This window comes from Tigriopus californicus, chromosome 4 (assembly GCF_007210705.1).
Source record: "Tigriopus californicus strain San Diego chromosome 4, Tcal_SD_v2.1, whole genome shotgun sequence".
In the NCBI taxonomy this organism is placed as follows: domain Eukaryota; kingdom Metazoa; phylum Arthropoda; class Copepoda; order Harpacticoida; family Harpacticidae; genus Tigriopus; species Tigriopus californicus.
Window position 1 is genome coordinate 5,240,989 of NC_081443.1, and position 17,946 is coordinate 5,258,934.

Genomic DNA, 17,946 nt, shown 5'->3' on the forward strand with positions numbered 1-17,946 from the left:
CGGTGAATGCATGCCTTGTAGCGGTTAGTAAAGCCTGTGAAAATCCAAAGCAAAAGAAAAAAAAAATCAAAAATACACCTTTTGCATCTTACTCTGATCTTTCAACTTTGATTCAGTGCCAATGGGCCAAATTAGAAAAATAAGCTTCCAGTTAATGGGTTGAGGAGAGAAATAAATTTGTTTTAAGGACTTTGGATTCGACTTTAAGTTTACTTTCGGTACCGCTGTTTGAACACACGACACCTCAGAAGATTTGAATTGCCTCGTTTGCGCTTGTGCTTAGACTCCTCGCTACACTAACGAGCTATAAAAGTTGTCCTTTTTAACACTTTTTGAAAAGTATGTTTGATGACATGTAAATTAACAAAACCATGCCATACAAAAAATAAATTCATTTGAATTGCAGTTATGATGAAAGCTTCGATTTAAGTTCTACTGTCTTAATTGATTTATTGAGAACAAGAGGGAGACGGTATCAACTCGTGATTCCATTCACAATATTGGAATCAAGCACCCACCACCTTGGCTAAAAATTGTGTTTTGCAAGTATAAGCCTATTTCTTGTTCTTAACGTTTTCAGCCATAACCAACAACTGCTAAGGATGAAAAAGATTAATTTTTCTGAAAAGAATCAATGTATATGCATGATGCCTCAATAGATGCGGACCGCATTGAAACTATTTTGGCAGGTGAAGAAATATTGCCAATTTTCAGCAAAAATTTCATTCGATTCCAATGTGTTGTTTTGGGTCAGACGAGGAAATTTTGTATTATGTACCTGAGCAGTTTCCGAACTTTGGTCCTCCTTTTGCGTTATACTCGCTCGACCCGGTAGAGACACTAGAAGGAAAAGAAAAGGATCTCATGAGTGCTGCTGGAACCATAGTATGGCAGAGGCCAAATTGATCCATCTGAAACCTAAGACAAGCCTCCGACAGGGTTACCCTCATTTTTGTCCATTTCGGTCATTTTCAACCCCATATTTGAAAAATATTGACAGTTGGCCAAAGGCTGCGCTGGGCCTCTCACCAGTGGTCCTGAGACAGCCAGACAGAAAAAACGACTGACCTGGTCTGGGCTCAGAGCTTATGTCAAATTAGCAGGCCTGCTCCTACGGACAGATAAACAAATAAACTCAAATTTGGTGGTTGGTTGGTTGGTTGGACCTAGAGGGCTTGTCACTAGCCTTCCAGTTGGACCTTTCTGCCTGCCTGACCCCCTCCTTCCCTCCTTTACGAACTATTCCAATACTCGTATCCTTGTTTCTCTATGGTGTTTACTCCAAGGCTTTATTAAATGGAGGGCGTACATTTCCCGGTGCGTGGTGCCCATGGCAGAAGTGACCCATGCCACGGAGGATATCAGTTCCAAAGTGTGGTGGATCAAACTCTCTTGGCGGCACTTCCTGATCACGGCGATCACGTGGGCGAAAATGATGGCGAAACCAGCACGTTAGAGACCTCTCAAATCCCAAGGTCAGCCTCAAAATCCTACTCAACTGAGAATGCGCTAGTCAAGGGCAGGGAAATTGATAGGCCGGGAGGGCGTTTCCTCCCCTGTCATTGGCCAGACTGATATAATCCCTAAACAAAACACCAATTTGAACTTTGGCCTAAAAAGCTGTCATTAGGATCGAGTTATTTTTGATCTTCAAGCCAAATTGAATTTCAGGGCCGGTTAACAAATTCTGTACGGTAAACCAGTTCATGGACAGACCCTCGAGATTGCGACTTTCGGAGTAACAATTTGACAAGAAAGCATATGCAATTTGCATTGCAATGGCAAATACTGTACATCTAATAATAAATATAATCAATTGGGTCGGTGGATGTATGAATTTGTCCTTCAAGTGTCGAAGCCAAATTTTGAAGGCAAAAATCAAAATTTTTCTATTAAGATAAGTTGTCAAAAGCTTGTGTATCTGATCAACAAAATGGGACGGTGAAGTTTGACTCTTAATTCTACTTTTAGGATAAGTTGTCAAAAGCTTGTGTATCTGATCAACAAAATGGGACGGTGAAGTTTGACTCTTAATTCTACTTTTAGGATAAGTTGTCAAAAGCTTGTGTATCTGACCCAGTAGCAGCCAAAAATTCTAATCCAATGTTGTGCTTGCTACATAACTTTAGCTATATCTCCTGAGTTCCCTAAGTATAGTTTTGGGCTCAACTTTCGCCAAGTTCATCTATTCAACAAGAAGTATGCAATGCTCATTTGGAAAAAAAGTGAATAGTTTAGGAGATTAGATTTTTTCTTTCTGTTCACAGTCCACATATTCAGAAGTCCTTGGCTACACTGGCGATTAGAAGAAGTTGGAAATATTGCTGTAATGCAAAAATCGCCCAAGGATGACATACCAAATCTGAATAAGACTATTAATAGAGTAAAAAAGGCCAAAAGATAATTTAAACAGAAAATGGGAAAATTCATACTTAAAAAAGGACATAGGTTTATGACAAATTCCTTGTCAGGACCCCAGTGCCTTACATGCCTTCAGGAAAATAATGTAATGTAACTTCAAACCTTACGCAAATGCGTGGGTACATGGTCAAGTTCACCCTGAGGATATGACTTTTCTTATATTCGGCACTGCTATTTTATTTCAGGTTGCTGAAATTGAAAACGAAATTAAAGTAAAAATTACGAACTATCATTTGAGATTTATAAACTCCTTGTTAGGGTTGTCCATTCTAGTTTACCGTTGTCAAATCTGAACTTGAATATTGGCTTATTGCTTGTCCTAGATACTTCAGCAAAACTATGATATTGGGTATTGCTTGGACTTGATTCAATTGGAATGTTGACTAAATTCCATCATATTACCTTAACCTTTTAGTGATTAGAATCACAATCAATAACTATCAATACCTGCCATAATCATGAAGCTACGATAATTTTAACATAACTATAATGTGTTTCAGTACTTGGACCAAATTTGAACAAATCTTCACAAAAGTGTACAGTTTAACGATCCACCTTAATCTTCACATATTTGCTGTCAGTTCAAATTGGTGTTGTGTTTAGGGATTATACTAGACTGATGGAGATGCACCTGTACATACATACATACATGCAAAACTAAAAACGCTATGAAAACCTAACTTGTCACCTTCGATAATTCTAATCGCATGCCTCTTGAAAACAAGCCTTATAGCTTAAGAGTTGCATGGGCTCGCTATACCTTTCATCCTATTTTTTGTTTCTTCCAACTATGTATTACTAATATTTTCCAAATCGCCAGACACAATACAATACAAATACATACATGCATACATACACACTGATTGGTGTGCTCTTTTTCTGGCCAAAACTCGCGGCCTGAGAGAGAAGCCAACAAAAAGTTCAATTCGTCATTCTTCAAAGAACCCGATACCTAGCTGAGAAATTTACTTTGCTCTCCAATTGAGGTGAACACTCATGATGTGATTGATGGCCTTTCATTGAGGTGATTTAGGGTGATTTATTAAACGTTACGAAGCAATGGTACGGAATGTGAGAGACGAAATTAGACGACACAACATGCAGGAAACCAAAAGCAAACAATAATTTGTCCCAGAGTTTGTTTGATCTTTGTTATACGTTAATAAGCCATGTAACTGTTGAATGGACATTAAGCTATATGGTCATTGGTTCACTTGGCGGGTTAAATGGGTCAAGAAGCTTCGAAATTTGATGTGGCCAATTTGAAACTGAGTGGCATATGGCGATATCTCGAGATCTGGAACATCAAGGATAACATTTTTCCTGGTATGGCTTGTTATGGTTTGACGGGATTATTTAATTCCAATAGGCTTTGATCCGGATTTTGATCTCCCAAGTCTCAGTTAAGATTATTCCAACCACCCTGTTTTGGTTATTTTAATTTGGAAGTGACCATGCACGTCGTTCAGTCCGACTTGGGGTTGTTGTGGTTATAAATTTGGTTTGAATGTTTCTTGGGATCTTCATTGTGAAGATGAGCATAGTGATGTAGTCTCGATTGGTGCCAAACTTCTTAATGTAGCCTCTTTTTATTCTTTAGCTGTTTGACCAAGAGTCAGAAAAGTATCAAGATGCTCATTCGTTCCCAACATGGGCTCAGTCTCCAACGTGAGGAACGCCATCACCTATGGATGGGGCTCTATCACAAAAGAGAAGGATCCGAATCTCGGGCTATCCATGCCGACGTCTTTCGGGACTCGCTACAATCTTGTTTCGGTTCAAAAGGTTAGAATTATATAACTTTGGGTGTTGAGGTAGACCATTTTCAACCATGCAGTGTTTCATTCCAGAACCCCATGATTTACCGCCTCTTCCGTCAGCCGTTAAATCTAGTCATGGAAATACTTTTTGTCTTACTGCCAAAGGGCAGACCTCAGTAACGAAAATACTCATTGTTTTTGTCTTCAACAACCCCGATGTTCGATATTGCCCTATTTTGCATCCACTCGCAGCCGTGTTTCGACATTTCTTGTCAGGTAGGTATTTAACATGATGAACCAGAGTGCAACTTGGTTGATATTGTGTTTTGTATATTTTCCAAATGCAGATTGAAAACTAATTTTAGAAGGTTTTGATATTTTTTCTATCAGCACTGAGGTTTTAGAAACTGATCAATCATAAAAGATGGCATTCATTTCTTGAACTTGATTTTAAATGTCAAAGCATAACATTTTCTGGGTGCCGGCAACCCGTCCGGCAATTGCAATGTCTAAACATCATTCACAATGATAAAGATGAAGAAATATTTACAACGTTGCTCGGAACTGGTTCGAGGAATCAGAATGGTATGGTAAATTTGATGGTTCTTAAATGTTATAACTAACTGAGAAACGGGGGATGCAATCTTCCTTCAATTTTAGGATATTATGATCAAATGCACACGGTACAAGCTGGATAAAAAACGATGGACACAATTAGTTCAATCGTGTTTTCGAGCATGTTCTGATTTTTCCAACTACTCAAAAAACTTGGTACCACTTGATCCATAGATGACAAAGTGCCCTATGATTTTGTTTTGACAAGGTTTAGTGTCACGTCGCCTTGCACTGTTAGAAAATATCATTCAAATATCCATCCCGTTAAGAAACTCACACATACATGGGGTGTACGTGAATAATTAAGTTGCCACTTTCTATAAAAATCATTTTTTTCATTGCGCGTTTAAACAGACGGAAGGTTAAACCCGAAAATTGACGTTTCACGTTTCAGAATCGGATCAATACATTGTCTCTTTCTTCAAATAAGACAGCCCTCTGTTCGCTACGACGGTGTATTTCAATTTTCATCTCATTTGCATAGCTAAGACACCTCAAAACTCATAGCATAACTCTAAACAACTCTACGCAGAAGATTGAGTAATTGATACCAAAAATAGGACCACCTCATTCAAACTGTTTAGAGTTATGTATTGCGTTTTGAGAGAGCATAGCTTTTGATCTAGTCGTCCGAGTAAGCTAAAAGCAATGTGTTTACTCTCATCTAAAATGCAAGTTCTAAACAGAAGCCGACCGCCTATCACTAAATGAAATATTGCAAAATTTGAGAATTTCATCACTATTTCAGAAGAAGACACTTACGGATTCTTGACAAGTCTCTGTTCCTCTCGTCACCCCAAATATTTCAGCCAAACCAAACAGCAGCATGAAGTTGATTGGCAGACAGTCAAGGAACTCAACAATAAGTATAATGTAACGGATTTAATTATTCAGCTCTCGATGTTCATGCTTATTTATAAGCACAATTGATATTTTCAGAGGCCCATTTGCTCTGAATTGATCTCTGTTGTCGGTGAAGATAATGTGGACGACCTTTTCAAATCCTGGATGTTTTGGATATTGGATTACCTTCCTTTCCCCCATGTAGTAAGTACGAGTAGTGTGAGACATGTTGGATAGAGTAAATGAATTGTTTACAAACTCGTCCACTGGAGTTCAGACTCGGCTCTGGTTTTTAAAATTATCATTATTATTATTATTAACAACAACATCTACATAATTTGTTTTTCTCATTCCTTATAAATTATGTCACTAAGACTTGTAAGCTTAAATGATAACCATGAATAATCTCTTTGTGGGAAACAAAGAAAGGTCTTCTATGTTTCCTCAAACATTCTGAGCACCCCAAATACTCATGGATTACATTGAGATATTTCCGCGGCATAAAATGGACTAAACCAATATGCAACAAACCTCAGTTCAGTTCATACTTGTCATAACTTGGGTGAAATCTAGCAAGTGGCTTCAGTTTGTTTAAAGCAATTTTGGAATTTTGGAAACAAATTCCCAACAATCCAAAGTTAAGAGATGTCAAGGCGCACCAATCCCAATTAGAGACTAAAAAGTAGCGAACAAACAACATAGCTCTCGAAGAATCCAAAGTTTTTCTAGTCTGTGGAACTTCCTCTGCCGAAGATTTTGAACATCTTTGTAGTGCCCACTATGTCGACCTCCTTGCTATTTACTTAGGACATTTTTTCGTTATTTAACTAATTTTAGTGGATGTGACATTTTTTATCATTGGTCTAAGGAGATGAAATGTCTTGATCTTAATTGAGATAATCAGCAATTCCTAAATAATCTTGTGGCATCTCTCTCCATAGGTTCGGATCGTTGATTGTTTTTTGGCTGAAGGTCAAAAATTGTTATTCCGTTGTTGCCTTTCAATTCTAAGGCAATTTGGTAAAGTCATAAGGGCTAACCCATCAAAGAGACAGGTGATTCAAAAAGAGGGCCTGAATTCGACCTTTATTAGGTTTTGCCGCGAGATTCCGGTAAGTACCAAACACAAGTTTCATAATCTTTGAATGATTGATTACTTCAGAGCAGATTTTATTCCTGTTCATTTGAGTAACCGCCCAAAGTACAGAAAAAATGAGTTGAACCTTCGAAGTAACCAATTCGGATATGGTATCGTCAGGGTTGAGGTTAGTCTGAAGAAGCTTCAGGTTTTAGCACTATGACTGGGAGTAAATTTATTTTGCTTGTAGTCCTTTTTCTTTATCAAACAGTAACTCAATAGTCAAAATTGTGGTTATGTTTGATAATCAGTCAAGTGTCAAGGATTGTTTTTCTTAGATAGAGATTAAAATTCGATTTCATTGTTTATCTCTTACTCTGAATAATTTCCGCTTACCCTGCATCAGTAATTTTTGTAAGCAGGTTTTCATTCTCTTTCCAACTCCTTACCTTTTTGTACTTAGGGTGCAAGGATGGGAAGGTTAGCTTTGTCAGTGAAGCTAGAAATTGCGTTACCTATTATATCTCCAAGAAAAAGAATGTGTCATAATCCGTTTTAGATTGGTTCTCCAACTGGGTGTTGTCGGTGTCTAATATTGGGGTACCCCCACGTGGTTTCGTTAAAGCAAATTTTGAAATGCGACAGTACTAAATTTTACCCAGTCGCATTTCAAAATGTGCGCTCACATGTGCGCTCACTGATACTCGCTGTAGGTGCACCTGGGTGCAAATCGCATCTCAAAGATGCACTCACGAAATCATGCAGAGGTGCCTCATTGTCTTTTATAATTGGAGAGGAGGATCGAAGTGGAGACATCTCTCAAGCTAAGAAACCACGTTAACCATTACACTACGCACATGTTGTGACCCTGTTCGACAAACAAATACTTGATGATTTTAATTGATTTACAGCCTACAATCGCGTCCATTTTGCTATAGTTGTAAGACACACGTCATTGAAGTTCAAATGTATTGCTTTTCAAATTGACAAGAGAAACTTTACTCCATAATGCCTGTGTGTTAAATTACTCCTTTGCAATACACTCAATGACGGACTTAAGTGTGAGAGAACCTATAAAGAGAACCCGTCTAATAGCCACAAACCACTTTAGCCAGCCATGCAACATGCCCAATTGCTTGCCGTATTCTTGATGTCCTCCTCAAATTTCTTGAGGAACTAGCTTTAGATAGGCAGGGTCTCGTTCATTGCCATGACAAAAACTTGGCTACGACCAGGGGTCTTAGATGAAGAGCTAGCCACGGTTGGTTTCAATTTAGTTCGAGGTGATAGAGTTCGCCCTGACAATCCCATTTTCCGCATGAGGGCGTGTGTCTATATGTTAGAAATGACCTGCTTTTGACAGGTTTTCATGACTAATGTGAAGAAGTAGAGGTCTTAGTTTGTCATCTCCAAGGTCTTGATCTATCCATTGTAACAATATATAGGCTCCCCTCTTGTTCAGTATGCTCGTTTTTGTCAGCTCTCAACTTCAGGGGAAATGAGTTGGACTGCCCAAAGGTTTTCTTTGTAGGGGACTTCAATTTTCCGGCTAGCGTTGTAGTGGGAGGTTAGTCCAGATGGGTACATTACCATTTCGAGATCGACGTCTCAGTCGTTCGAAAAGCTGGAGGAATTTGCGATCTTGCGCAATCTCTCCCAGCATGTTGGTGTAGCCACTAGAGAAAATAGCGTTCTCGACTTGGTCTTTTCCGATGGCCCTGATCTGATCCAGTATGTCCATGTGACGCCAAGTAATCTGTCAGATCATCATGTTCTCGAGTTAGGGTCGACCATTACTCAAAAGCCGGCGTGCTCTAGAATAAGACCGGCCAAAAGGTCGGTCTGGCTGAGTTCAAGTTCAAAGATGAATATTGCCGGTTGATTATGGAAAGGTTAGGTGAGCTTGACCTCATTTCAATGCTAAAAAAGGGATCGTCCATAGATATAGCCTTAGACAAAATTATTCTAGTTTTTGAGGACGTCTGTTCCACTCTAGCAATCTCTGAATGTGTTCCACTAGGCGGGGGCACTGTCTAATTTCCAAAGTACAGGTCGAATTTGTTCAAAATAAGTTTCAAAGTAGCAAAAAGCCTCCAGAGCAATTTGAATCCATTGGTTGTGGCAGCCTTCAAAGAAAGTTGGGATTCTAAAAAAGGCCTCCATTGAGACAGATCAGTTGAAAAAGGAAAGAAGCTAAGTTCAAGATGTGAGGTTGAAACTGAAGGCAATTTTCTCTTATGCAAACTTTAAGAGAAAGATGACACACCCTGATGGCCCTTTGAGGTCAATGGGGAAGCCATAGACCGTGTAGAGTCTATGGCTAACATACCTGGAGATCAGTTCTCTAGTGTGTTTTCAACTCCAAAGAGTTTAGGAGCAACAGCCCGTTGCTCTATTGATGAGTTTGTTGAGATCGACAAGGCTTGTCAGTTGAGCGTATAAATGATCTTATAGTTGCAGATCAAGATACTTCAGCGGCCATTAGGGACTTGAGGCTTTCAATTTCTCTGGTCCTGATGGCGTGACATCTCAGTTTTGGATGAGATGCTCACTGGTTCTTGCTCCTGTTTTTCGTGCTTGATATGTTCTATTTTTGGCAAGTCAGAGGAACGACACTTACGAGGTTTCTGAGATTTTTTTGTTCCCTCGCGGCTGCCTGGTGTGTTCGATGGAGATCGGCTTTGAAAGTGATTAAACGTGAACGATTTAGTTACGTGATTCTCAAAATCAACTCCGAATTCAGGGAGCCAGTGAGTCGATGGCTCGTTTGTCTGCTTTGTTGAAACTGAGTAACGCAAGAGAAGTCGATCAGCCCGACACCGTGCTGCCCAACTACCAAAATGTGTTAAAGCAAAGTCTCAAGTGGCTGGTTGGAGTGACCGGAGTGATTTTTCTCTGATAAGCCCTCTAAATGCAGTTCTCCAAGATAATGGAAAGTTCGATGCCATATCCAGTTGAAAGTTGGTGATGGGGTTGGATTTTTAGTCCAGAGTAAAATTCTGTAAAAGTCGATTGTTCAGCCACAACTTGAATATGCTTCACCCATTTGGGCTCTAACAAGTTCAGCAGGTTTGCAAAAGGTCGAGGAAGTCCAAAGATGTTTCACTAGCAACATCACAAGAATGCAAGAGCTTCTTATTGTGAGAGACTAAACAAGTTGGTTGGGACTGCACAATATTCAGAGAAGGTATGAAAGGTATCTGATACTGAACGTTTTCAAAAGCATTCATGAGCTTTGTCCCAACCCAGGATTTAGGGTCAATTGTAGTGACCGTAGAAGCTTAATGTGCGTTTTGAGAGCACCTTCAAGCCCTCGAGAATCCAGGCTAGTTAAAACAATGAAGTGCACCTCTCTTCTTTCTCGGGCTCCTTCTTTGTTCAATTTGCTGCCCTGAAATATTCGTAGGGCTTTTGCAGGCGTTGATCCAGTAGCAAGATTTAAGTCAGACTTGGACAAGTTTTTGACTAAAATTCCGGATCAACCGTATATTCAAGGGTGAGCCAGATCAGCCAACTCTAATTCGTTGGTCGATCAAATAATATATAAAGATAAAAGTCAAGTCAAATAAATAAATTTCTCCTCTTGAACAGCTGGGATTCCAATCCCAATAGCGGTAACGAAGGTCGCAAAAAAAGCAATTTCATTTTGTTTATTTCATATTTCTTGTTGATACTGTACTGAAAATGCGTAAGTCAGTATTACTCCACTGTTCTTGTAGGCTAAAAAAAAGTCAGAACATGTTCTTGGTTAGGGCAAGGATGAGAGGGAAATAAGTTTAGTTTTTGTGAAAAGAAACTTTTTTTTTTCAGGTATCACCAAGTGCTATTTTAGAACGTGGATTCCGTTTCAGAGGATTGAGTACGGCTCTCATTCAAAAGAGCAGTCTGCAAATTGAAATAAACATTAAAGCGAAAGGGCTACTGAATCATTCCTCGAAAACCCAAAATGATTCAGGAGATGGTTTTCCAACCTCCCAAGCTTTTCCTGACAAGAGTTCTTCTTCAATAATTTCACCAAGGAAGCAAGAGGTACTTATTTAATATATGAATCGATTGTTTGCATGACAACGTAATATGTCAATGAATTTCTTTTGAAATGGTAAACCATCAGAAGTGTTTGAAGCTTTCTCAGGATGTAAAGTTGGCCATACATTTCTCGTCATTTTACCAAAGCCGCGTCAATTGGCTTGGTATCAGGGTATCAGGGCTATTGGAGGAACTAGGCAAAGCTTTGTTCACCAACTGTCCAAAAATAGATAATGAAATACCAGAGGCCTGCTTTTTTCAAGCTCGAACCTGGGAGTTATGGGCTTGGACGTTAACCGGTATGAAAGTACACTCGCCAAAGTGGCAAACAGATGCTCATTATGGGCGACGTCTAAGCCTAACTCAACAAACGAACAAAACAATGGACAAAAAAACTCCCTGGTTAACAAAACCAGGATATGTCACCCTTTTCGAAACTCCCGATGTAGAAAAAATTGGGAAATAAAGTAAAAATTTCTGTTTGATAACAATCTTTGTAAAACAGTGTCCAGTAGTTGTACCCTTGAGCGAAAAGTGATTAATAAAGTTTTTCTTTGAGTTTACATCTCTTTTTGATTGAACGTGAATATATAAACGTCTTTTTCTGTTTGGCAAATTGAGAATCGCTATTAGATAGATGATTACCAAGAGTTTGTTTCATGTTCCAGGTAGATGCTCAGGAAACGGCGAAAGACAATTTTCAGATGTTTCCAATCAACAACCTCAAGTCAGAATTCCTCACTCCCGGTCAGGTACGTTATCGACAGAGAACGGAATTTGAAATCACATATTTTGTCGCATAATCTGATGTTAGCGAAATACTTTTTTGACATATTAAAGAATTTGATAAGTGACAGAGTAATGTGCAGTTCCTGAAAGTGTCTAATGTGCGTTAACACACAGACACCTTTTAAAGTATTAATGCTTTTCCTTTTTCTGCCCCTGTCTTTGCTTGCGACTTTGTTCTGTTTAGCAATCCGTTGAAATTTATTGGGCATGTCAAATACAACCTCTTTTGCTTAGAAAGCTGAAAATGCTATTCAGGCCAAGTGATAGTTTGAGAGCCGCTGGCTCTCATAAAATTAACATCAACTTTTGCCATGTTCCTTCGGTTTGAGCTGAACGGTTTGTTTTCTGTGGCAAATTTCCTTATTGCGTTAATCTCGAACCAGCCAGAGATTGTCTACAGGGCTTGAGTAACGCTACCGGTAACGCATTACTTCTTGAGTAAAGCGTTACTTTTCTGCAAAAGTAATGGTATCGGTAATGGAACGGTTTTTTAGTTCTCCCGTTACCGTTACTTTCTCCCTTTCTAAATAAGGAAAAGAAAAAATGTGTAAAGGTTTCCTAACCGATTTTGCAAATACTCCCTCACAAAGACAATGACTTATTTGTTACTGATGGGATCAAATGAATAATCACGGGAGGCTGTGATGACTATGATTATCAATTTACATTTTCTGTGACGTATGACATTGCTTATTGCATTACCGAAACCCGTAAGTTAGCCTCAAAATGTAACCCTGATTTGCCCCTCGTCAAACTAGTGGAAACTTGCCTTTATCAACTTTTTTCAAACCATCAACAGAAGCATTAAAAAAATTGTTAAAATGTTTAGTAAAAATGAAGAAAGATTAAAACCAAAACGCCCTTAATCATTGAACCCTTTTATCCTTTTACCCTTGTACCCTCGTATATTCGTCATTTACTTCACGTCGTATTTACTATACGTTAGAATAATCGCTTAAAGTTTATTTTTGCAGTTTTAGGCCATCTTTTTCTCTAAAGTAACGGTAACGGTATATGTAAGAGTAATACGTTCTTTTGTCTAAAGAGTGACGGTAACGCATTACTTTTTCTAAAGAGTAACAGTTCAGACCGTGCATATCAATAGATACGAAAAAAGTTGTCTAATGAAATCTGGTACTCCGAATCGGCATGTCTATATCGATATATCAGGGTGCAATGGAAGCCTGCATCCTGAGCAAGATTGGAATAAGTTTTCCCCGTCTTTTTTGACAAATATGCAATTCACTTCGAAAAAACAAACTGTTACTTGGAAAATGGATGCTCCTGGTTGGTAACTATTGTTAATATCAAGCCCCTGGTCAAGCTTGAATCGCAAGCCTGGGAAGCAAAGGTTAGTTTGAAGTTTGAGGATATGAGGGCCTAATGTGGTAAAATAATGAATAGCTATATATTCCACTGGACTTTAAAAACGTCAAGGCTCATTTGGTGAGTTGGCGTCTTATGCCATCCATTGAATTTGAAGAAGAGGCTAGGCCGAGCTTCTCCTCCAACATGACCGTATGAAAAGGTGAATGAATAAGAAATGATGCTTAAAGCTTTTTAAGGTATTTTTAAATCAAAATTTGAACTTCTACCATAAAGATATCTAGAGGCCGAACAAGTCCAAAGATCTTTCACTAAGAACGTCACTGGAATGAGAGAGCTCTCGTATTGGGAGAAACCAAAAAGGGTGGGACTGTACAGTGTTCAGAGTACGTACTGTACGTCTTCAAAAGCATCCATGAGCTTTGTCCCAACCCAGGATTTAGGGTCATTTGTAGCAAGGATACCTTTAAACCTTTAAAGCATAGACAATTATGAATTTAATAAAAGATGTGCAGTTTGGTCTCAAATGCCAATACTTTACTGCCTGTTTCCATTTTTGACTCTGTCAAAGAGCTGTGACAAAACGAAAAATCGGTCTAGCTCCGCTGATGTCCACTCCTCTAGTTAAAGGTCTCTCTGATTGTTGAGGCTTAATGTGCGTTTTGAGAGCGCCTTCAAGTCCTCAAGAATCCAGGCTAGTCCGAACAATAAAGTCCACTTCTCTTCTTTCTCGGGCTCCTTCATTGTTTTAATTTACTTCCCTCTAATATTCCTAGGGAATACGCAGGCCTTGTTGATCCAGTTGCATCTTTCAAATCAGACTTGGATAAATTTTTAAATAGTATTCCAGATCAGCCCTACATTCAAGGACTAGCTCGGTCTGCCAACTCAAATTCGTTGGTAGACCAAATATCTTATAAAGATTAGAGGTAACAAAGAGACGAATTATAACCTTTCATTTTAAAAGTACTTTGTAGAGGTATTCTTTGTAGAGGTCAGTATATAAACAAACAAAACATCCTGACTATAGTCTCTTTCAGCTTTCCTCAATTTGGCAATGTATCCCAGACCGAATGACCACCATTGATCCAAAATTGGTTTACTCTACCAATGAGCATGGTACATCATTGACAACGTTTTTCAAAAATTGTGAGAAATACGAGCCCACAATTATAGCCATAAAAACGACAAAAAGAGAGGTAAGTTTAAACAAATAGATGTGCCGTGAGGTACAATTGATATAATATTTTACCTTCATTGAAGGAGATTGCGTTGAATGATTAGGAACTCCCATTTGATATATTGTGATGCAAGTGCAGAAAGCAAAACTTGCGTTAGGGAGGAGTTGAAAGTCGAAGAAACAAGCCTTAGTCTCCACTATGGGTCAGACAGATTAATCCTGTTTTGGGCTCCGGGATTTTGAGGATGTGTAGTGGCCCTTGGATCAGAAGGTGTGCCACTCCTGAAAGGCTCTTCTGGAGGCGCAACCATTTTTAACGCCCTTACTTTGTTTTAATGATTATTTATTTAGGGAAATGAGTTGTTCTTTATATATGTGGCATAATTTTTGTCTTTCTTAAAGGTATTTGGCGCATATTGCTCAACGTCTTGGGCTGAGAGGAAATACAAAGATGACAGGGGCTTGAGACAAGCATATTTTGGAACTGGTGAAACTTTTTTGTTTCAAATTGACCTTAGGGATCCCTCTGAATGCATCATTTATCCTTGGGTGCGCAAAAATACTCAAAATGAAGATGTTACTCTTACAAAGGCGGAGAAGCATGCTCAAGAGTTGTTCATGTCAGGACAAACGGATATGATCAGTATTGGTGGAGGGTAAGTAACAACCAAGGAGCTGCATCCCCACAAATAACTCAAAAAGTAATTGGGAATTATATCCAAAAGTTAGGTGTTTCCATTATCTTCTTAGTGCCCGCTGATAAGAGAGTGTCACGGGCCGTTTGGGCACTCTTAGGTGGCTGTGATTAACTTAAGCCGTTACTTGCTTTTTGCACTACTATGGCATTAATCATGAATGTTATAGCTTTAGATAAAAAACTTAACTCTTCAGCACACTTTTCATTTACAGAAGTTTATATCACTTGCCTGGAAAAATTATGAACCTCCAGTACTAGTTAAATTGACAAAACTGATTATCAAATTGAGTTGAGCTTTGATGCTGGAGATAGTACCAACCAGAGATGATCAGCCAATAGATTTAACAAGTTTAAATTTGAACTGCAGATATTTGGATAATGGGCACGGATATGGTACCAGAAGTTTTGAGCAATGCTAAAAAAGAAAAAAAATCCAGTAACGGCTAAAGGTCGCCTAAGAGCGCTCAAACGACCCGTGACACTCCTTTATCTGCCGTTGGAAAAAAATATTGGAATTGCCTAACCTTTCAAGATCATGCCCGTCTGCACGCTACTGGTGAAAAATGACCATTCAAATTGCGACCAATATACTGCATTATTCTTCTTATGAACATTGAGAGCTGTCATGCTTCAGCTCTGTCAAACTCCGTTGTATTGAAAATATTGAGTGGCCGTTGTTATAAACAAAAGAAAAATAGCTAATAAAATCAAAGAAACATGAACACCCCCCCTGACATAACGTAGATTTTGCGGCTGTTGAAGGTTTGAAAATGTTTTATTTTCTGCAAAAAAAAAACAACTCTAGAATTTAGGCATTCTTCCAATGACCATTTTGCAAGTAGGCCCCATGACGTAAATATTTTGAGGTTTTTTTTTTTCAACTTGCTTTTGCTGCTCGAACCTGACAACTTTTTTTCCCGCTCATTACATAGAACAATTTATTGAGGGGGTTTCTCCCGCAATTTCAAACTACTAATTACACCTAAACTTTACTCGTGCATCAGTGTCTCCAATTGTATAAAAATGTTAGAAATTCCTCAACCGATGTCTTGCAATTCCACGGCTCTTGCTAAACAGTTGCGAGCAGGAGAGGTCATGTTTTGTAACTGTAGTCGTATCAAGAGCCGGAATTTCATTTTAGGACACTTTTGTACACTCCTGTCTATCCCTGTCCAAAAGTGTGAAAGAATTAAGGGTGTCCAAAAGCTTAAAAAATGCGAAACTTTAAAGCTGCAAAAGTATTTAAAACTGATTCTTTGTTTGCAAACAAAGCTCATTGATAGTGCCAAAAGCAAAGTAAGCCTTTAAGCACTTTGTCATGTACTTCAAGCATACCCAAAATAAAATTTCTTGGAGGGCAATTTCTTAACTTCTGTCTCTTGTTTCAAACGGCAGGCATGTAAAAATGCCTCTGCCTCCATGCAGTGGCAAAAAGGGTTTAGAAACTGGGATGACTTAAAAGAAAATTCGATGCAAGGAAAGAAGAATGAAGCGGTCCAGAATGATAAAATAGTTAACTAGATTGTGATATCACAGCAAAAGAGTTGGTTCAGTGCACGTGAAAAAAGGGGAGAGAAAATTGAGCGTACCTTCTTATTACCTAGATAACAAGTACCTTTTACCTTAAATACCTTTTTCTTAACATTCAAAATACATTTTTTATCTTATTAACGTAGATGAACGATATTTGCTCAACTGTACAATGCTGAAGTTTAATAATTCATTAAAACCTTCAAAACACAATTCGACATATATTTTGGAAATTAAATCCATTAGTGAAGTGATTTGTCAACTTTTCACAAAGGTTACTTGCTACCCATTGTATATATTTATTAATAGAGTTTACATTTTAAAATGAGATCATTCTATTTCTTAGTTAAGACAAAGTCAAGAAATTGTGATATAAGGCTTAACACTTGTTTTTGTCGACCCAATTTTGAGCAACTTGTGGTGCCCACATTTGTCCCCTATTGCACATATTCGTCCACTTTTAGAAAAAATTGAAATGTTGAAGAGGAAAGTTGCCAAATGGATGGGCAAGACCAGGGGACGTCACTGAGAGTTCTAGCAATAGTCAGAAGATGAGTGCATATCGTTAATGCGAAATAATCAAGAAAATTGTCTCCAAATGCAAACACATGAAAACTTGACTCTTAGTTGCAAATTCGGTACATACTAAGAATCTCTTTCGATAGATCACTCGAAACTGCTGAGTCCTTTATTTTGTGCCTCATACTTGACTGAGTTTTCAGTCCAATTGCCTTTTGACTCGAGCGTAAATTTAAATCGACCGAAAATTGGCTGACATTATCATAGTCATACGATGAATTTTGAAGAAAAAAAATCTTTTTGGTTTAGAAATGCTGATTTTCACCACGGTTTATCAAAAGATGACTCCGGCATGGGACAGATGAAAAATTGAAAAACCAAGAAGTCCTTCAACTAAAGGAAATAGGTCGAATATAAATCACTATATTATTCTTTTACCTATTTTCTTATTACCTTACCTTGTCATCTTTGACATATTTGAGAGTCTGAAATATTTCCATATAAATCTGCCCACGTCCGTCAATCGTCATGTCCAATTCACGTGTTAAATATATCCTTGGACAAACCAAACGGGTCTCACACTATGCAGGCTATTTGCACGATCTAATATCATCCATCTTCAATTTTGTGTCTTCATCAATTAGTTCCTTTACTCGATATTACAGCTCAAGCGCTATACTACTTTTAGGAATGGATGTGCCATTTTCCTCGATTCCAGTCTTCGGTTTGGAAGGTCAGAACATTGTGAGACCTTCAATAACCCTCCATTATGCCAAGGGAAGGATTTTGAGGTTTCCGTCGTCGAAGTCTATGGACTAAACCTATTGGACCTTTGAAACATCGCGGAATAACGTTATGTAGAGGAAGTAATGCTTGTTTCATCTAAATACCTGCTAATTCAACATCATTGGCAATTTATTCAAATTTTTATGTCAAATCAAAACATGTATAACATCATTTACTCATAATCATGTATTATCGAAATGAAACTTCCTACTCATCACTTATGAGTTGATGATGGTAGCATTTTGCTCGTGTCTCTTCTTCACAATGTCCCTAACAATCATAGTGATCTGAAGGGGTAAGCCAAACGACATAATTTCATATTTTTTGGCGGCGCCAGAGGTTTCGAATCGAATTAAAACCGTGTTTACGGTGCCAG

General features: G+C 38.4%; 1 protein-coding gene across 2 annotated transcripts; it reads left to right on the forward strand.

Annotated features, from left to right (window-relative positions):
- Positions 1-1,150: 1,150 nt before the first annotated feature.
- LOC131879380 (GTPase-activating protein skywalker-like) lies at positions 1,151-17,815 on the forward strand. 2 transcript variants are annotated; one of them, XM_059225682.1, is made up of 11 exons: positions 1,151-1,475; positions 4,022-4,206; positions 4,272-4,457; positions 5,548-5,669; positions 5,736-5,843; positions 6,581-6,751; positions 10,528-10,746; positions 11,412-11,495; positions 13,899-14,057; positions 14,441-14,694; positions 17,473-17,815. In XM_059225682.1, exons 1-11 carry the CDS (start codon positions 1,297-1,299, stop codon positions 17,618-17,620), a joined length of 1,815 nt encoding a protein of 604 aa, XP_059081665.1. In that variant the 5' UTR covers positions 1,151-1,296; the 3' UTR covers positions 17,621-17,815. The 2 variants fall into 2 exon arrangements, with proteins under 2 accessions (XP_059081665.1, XP_059081664.1); XM_059225681.1 differs by having other exon boundaries at positions 1,153-1,475; positions 5,545-5,669.
- The last annotated feature ends 131 nt before the right edge of the window (positions 17,816-17,946 follow it).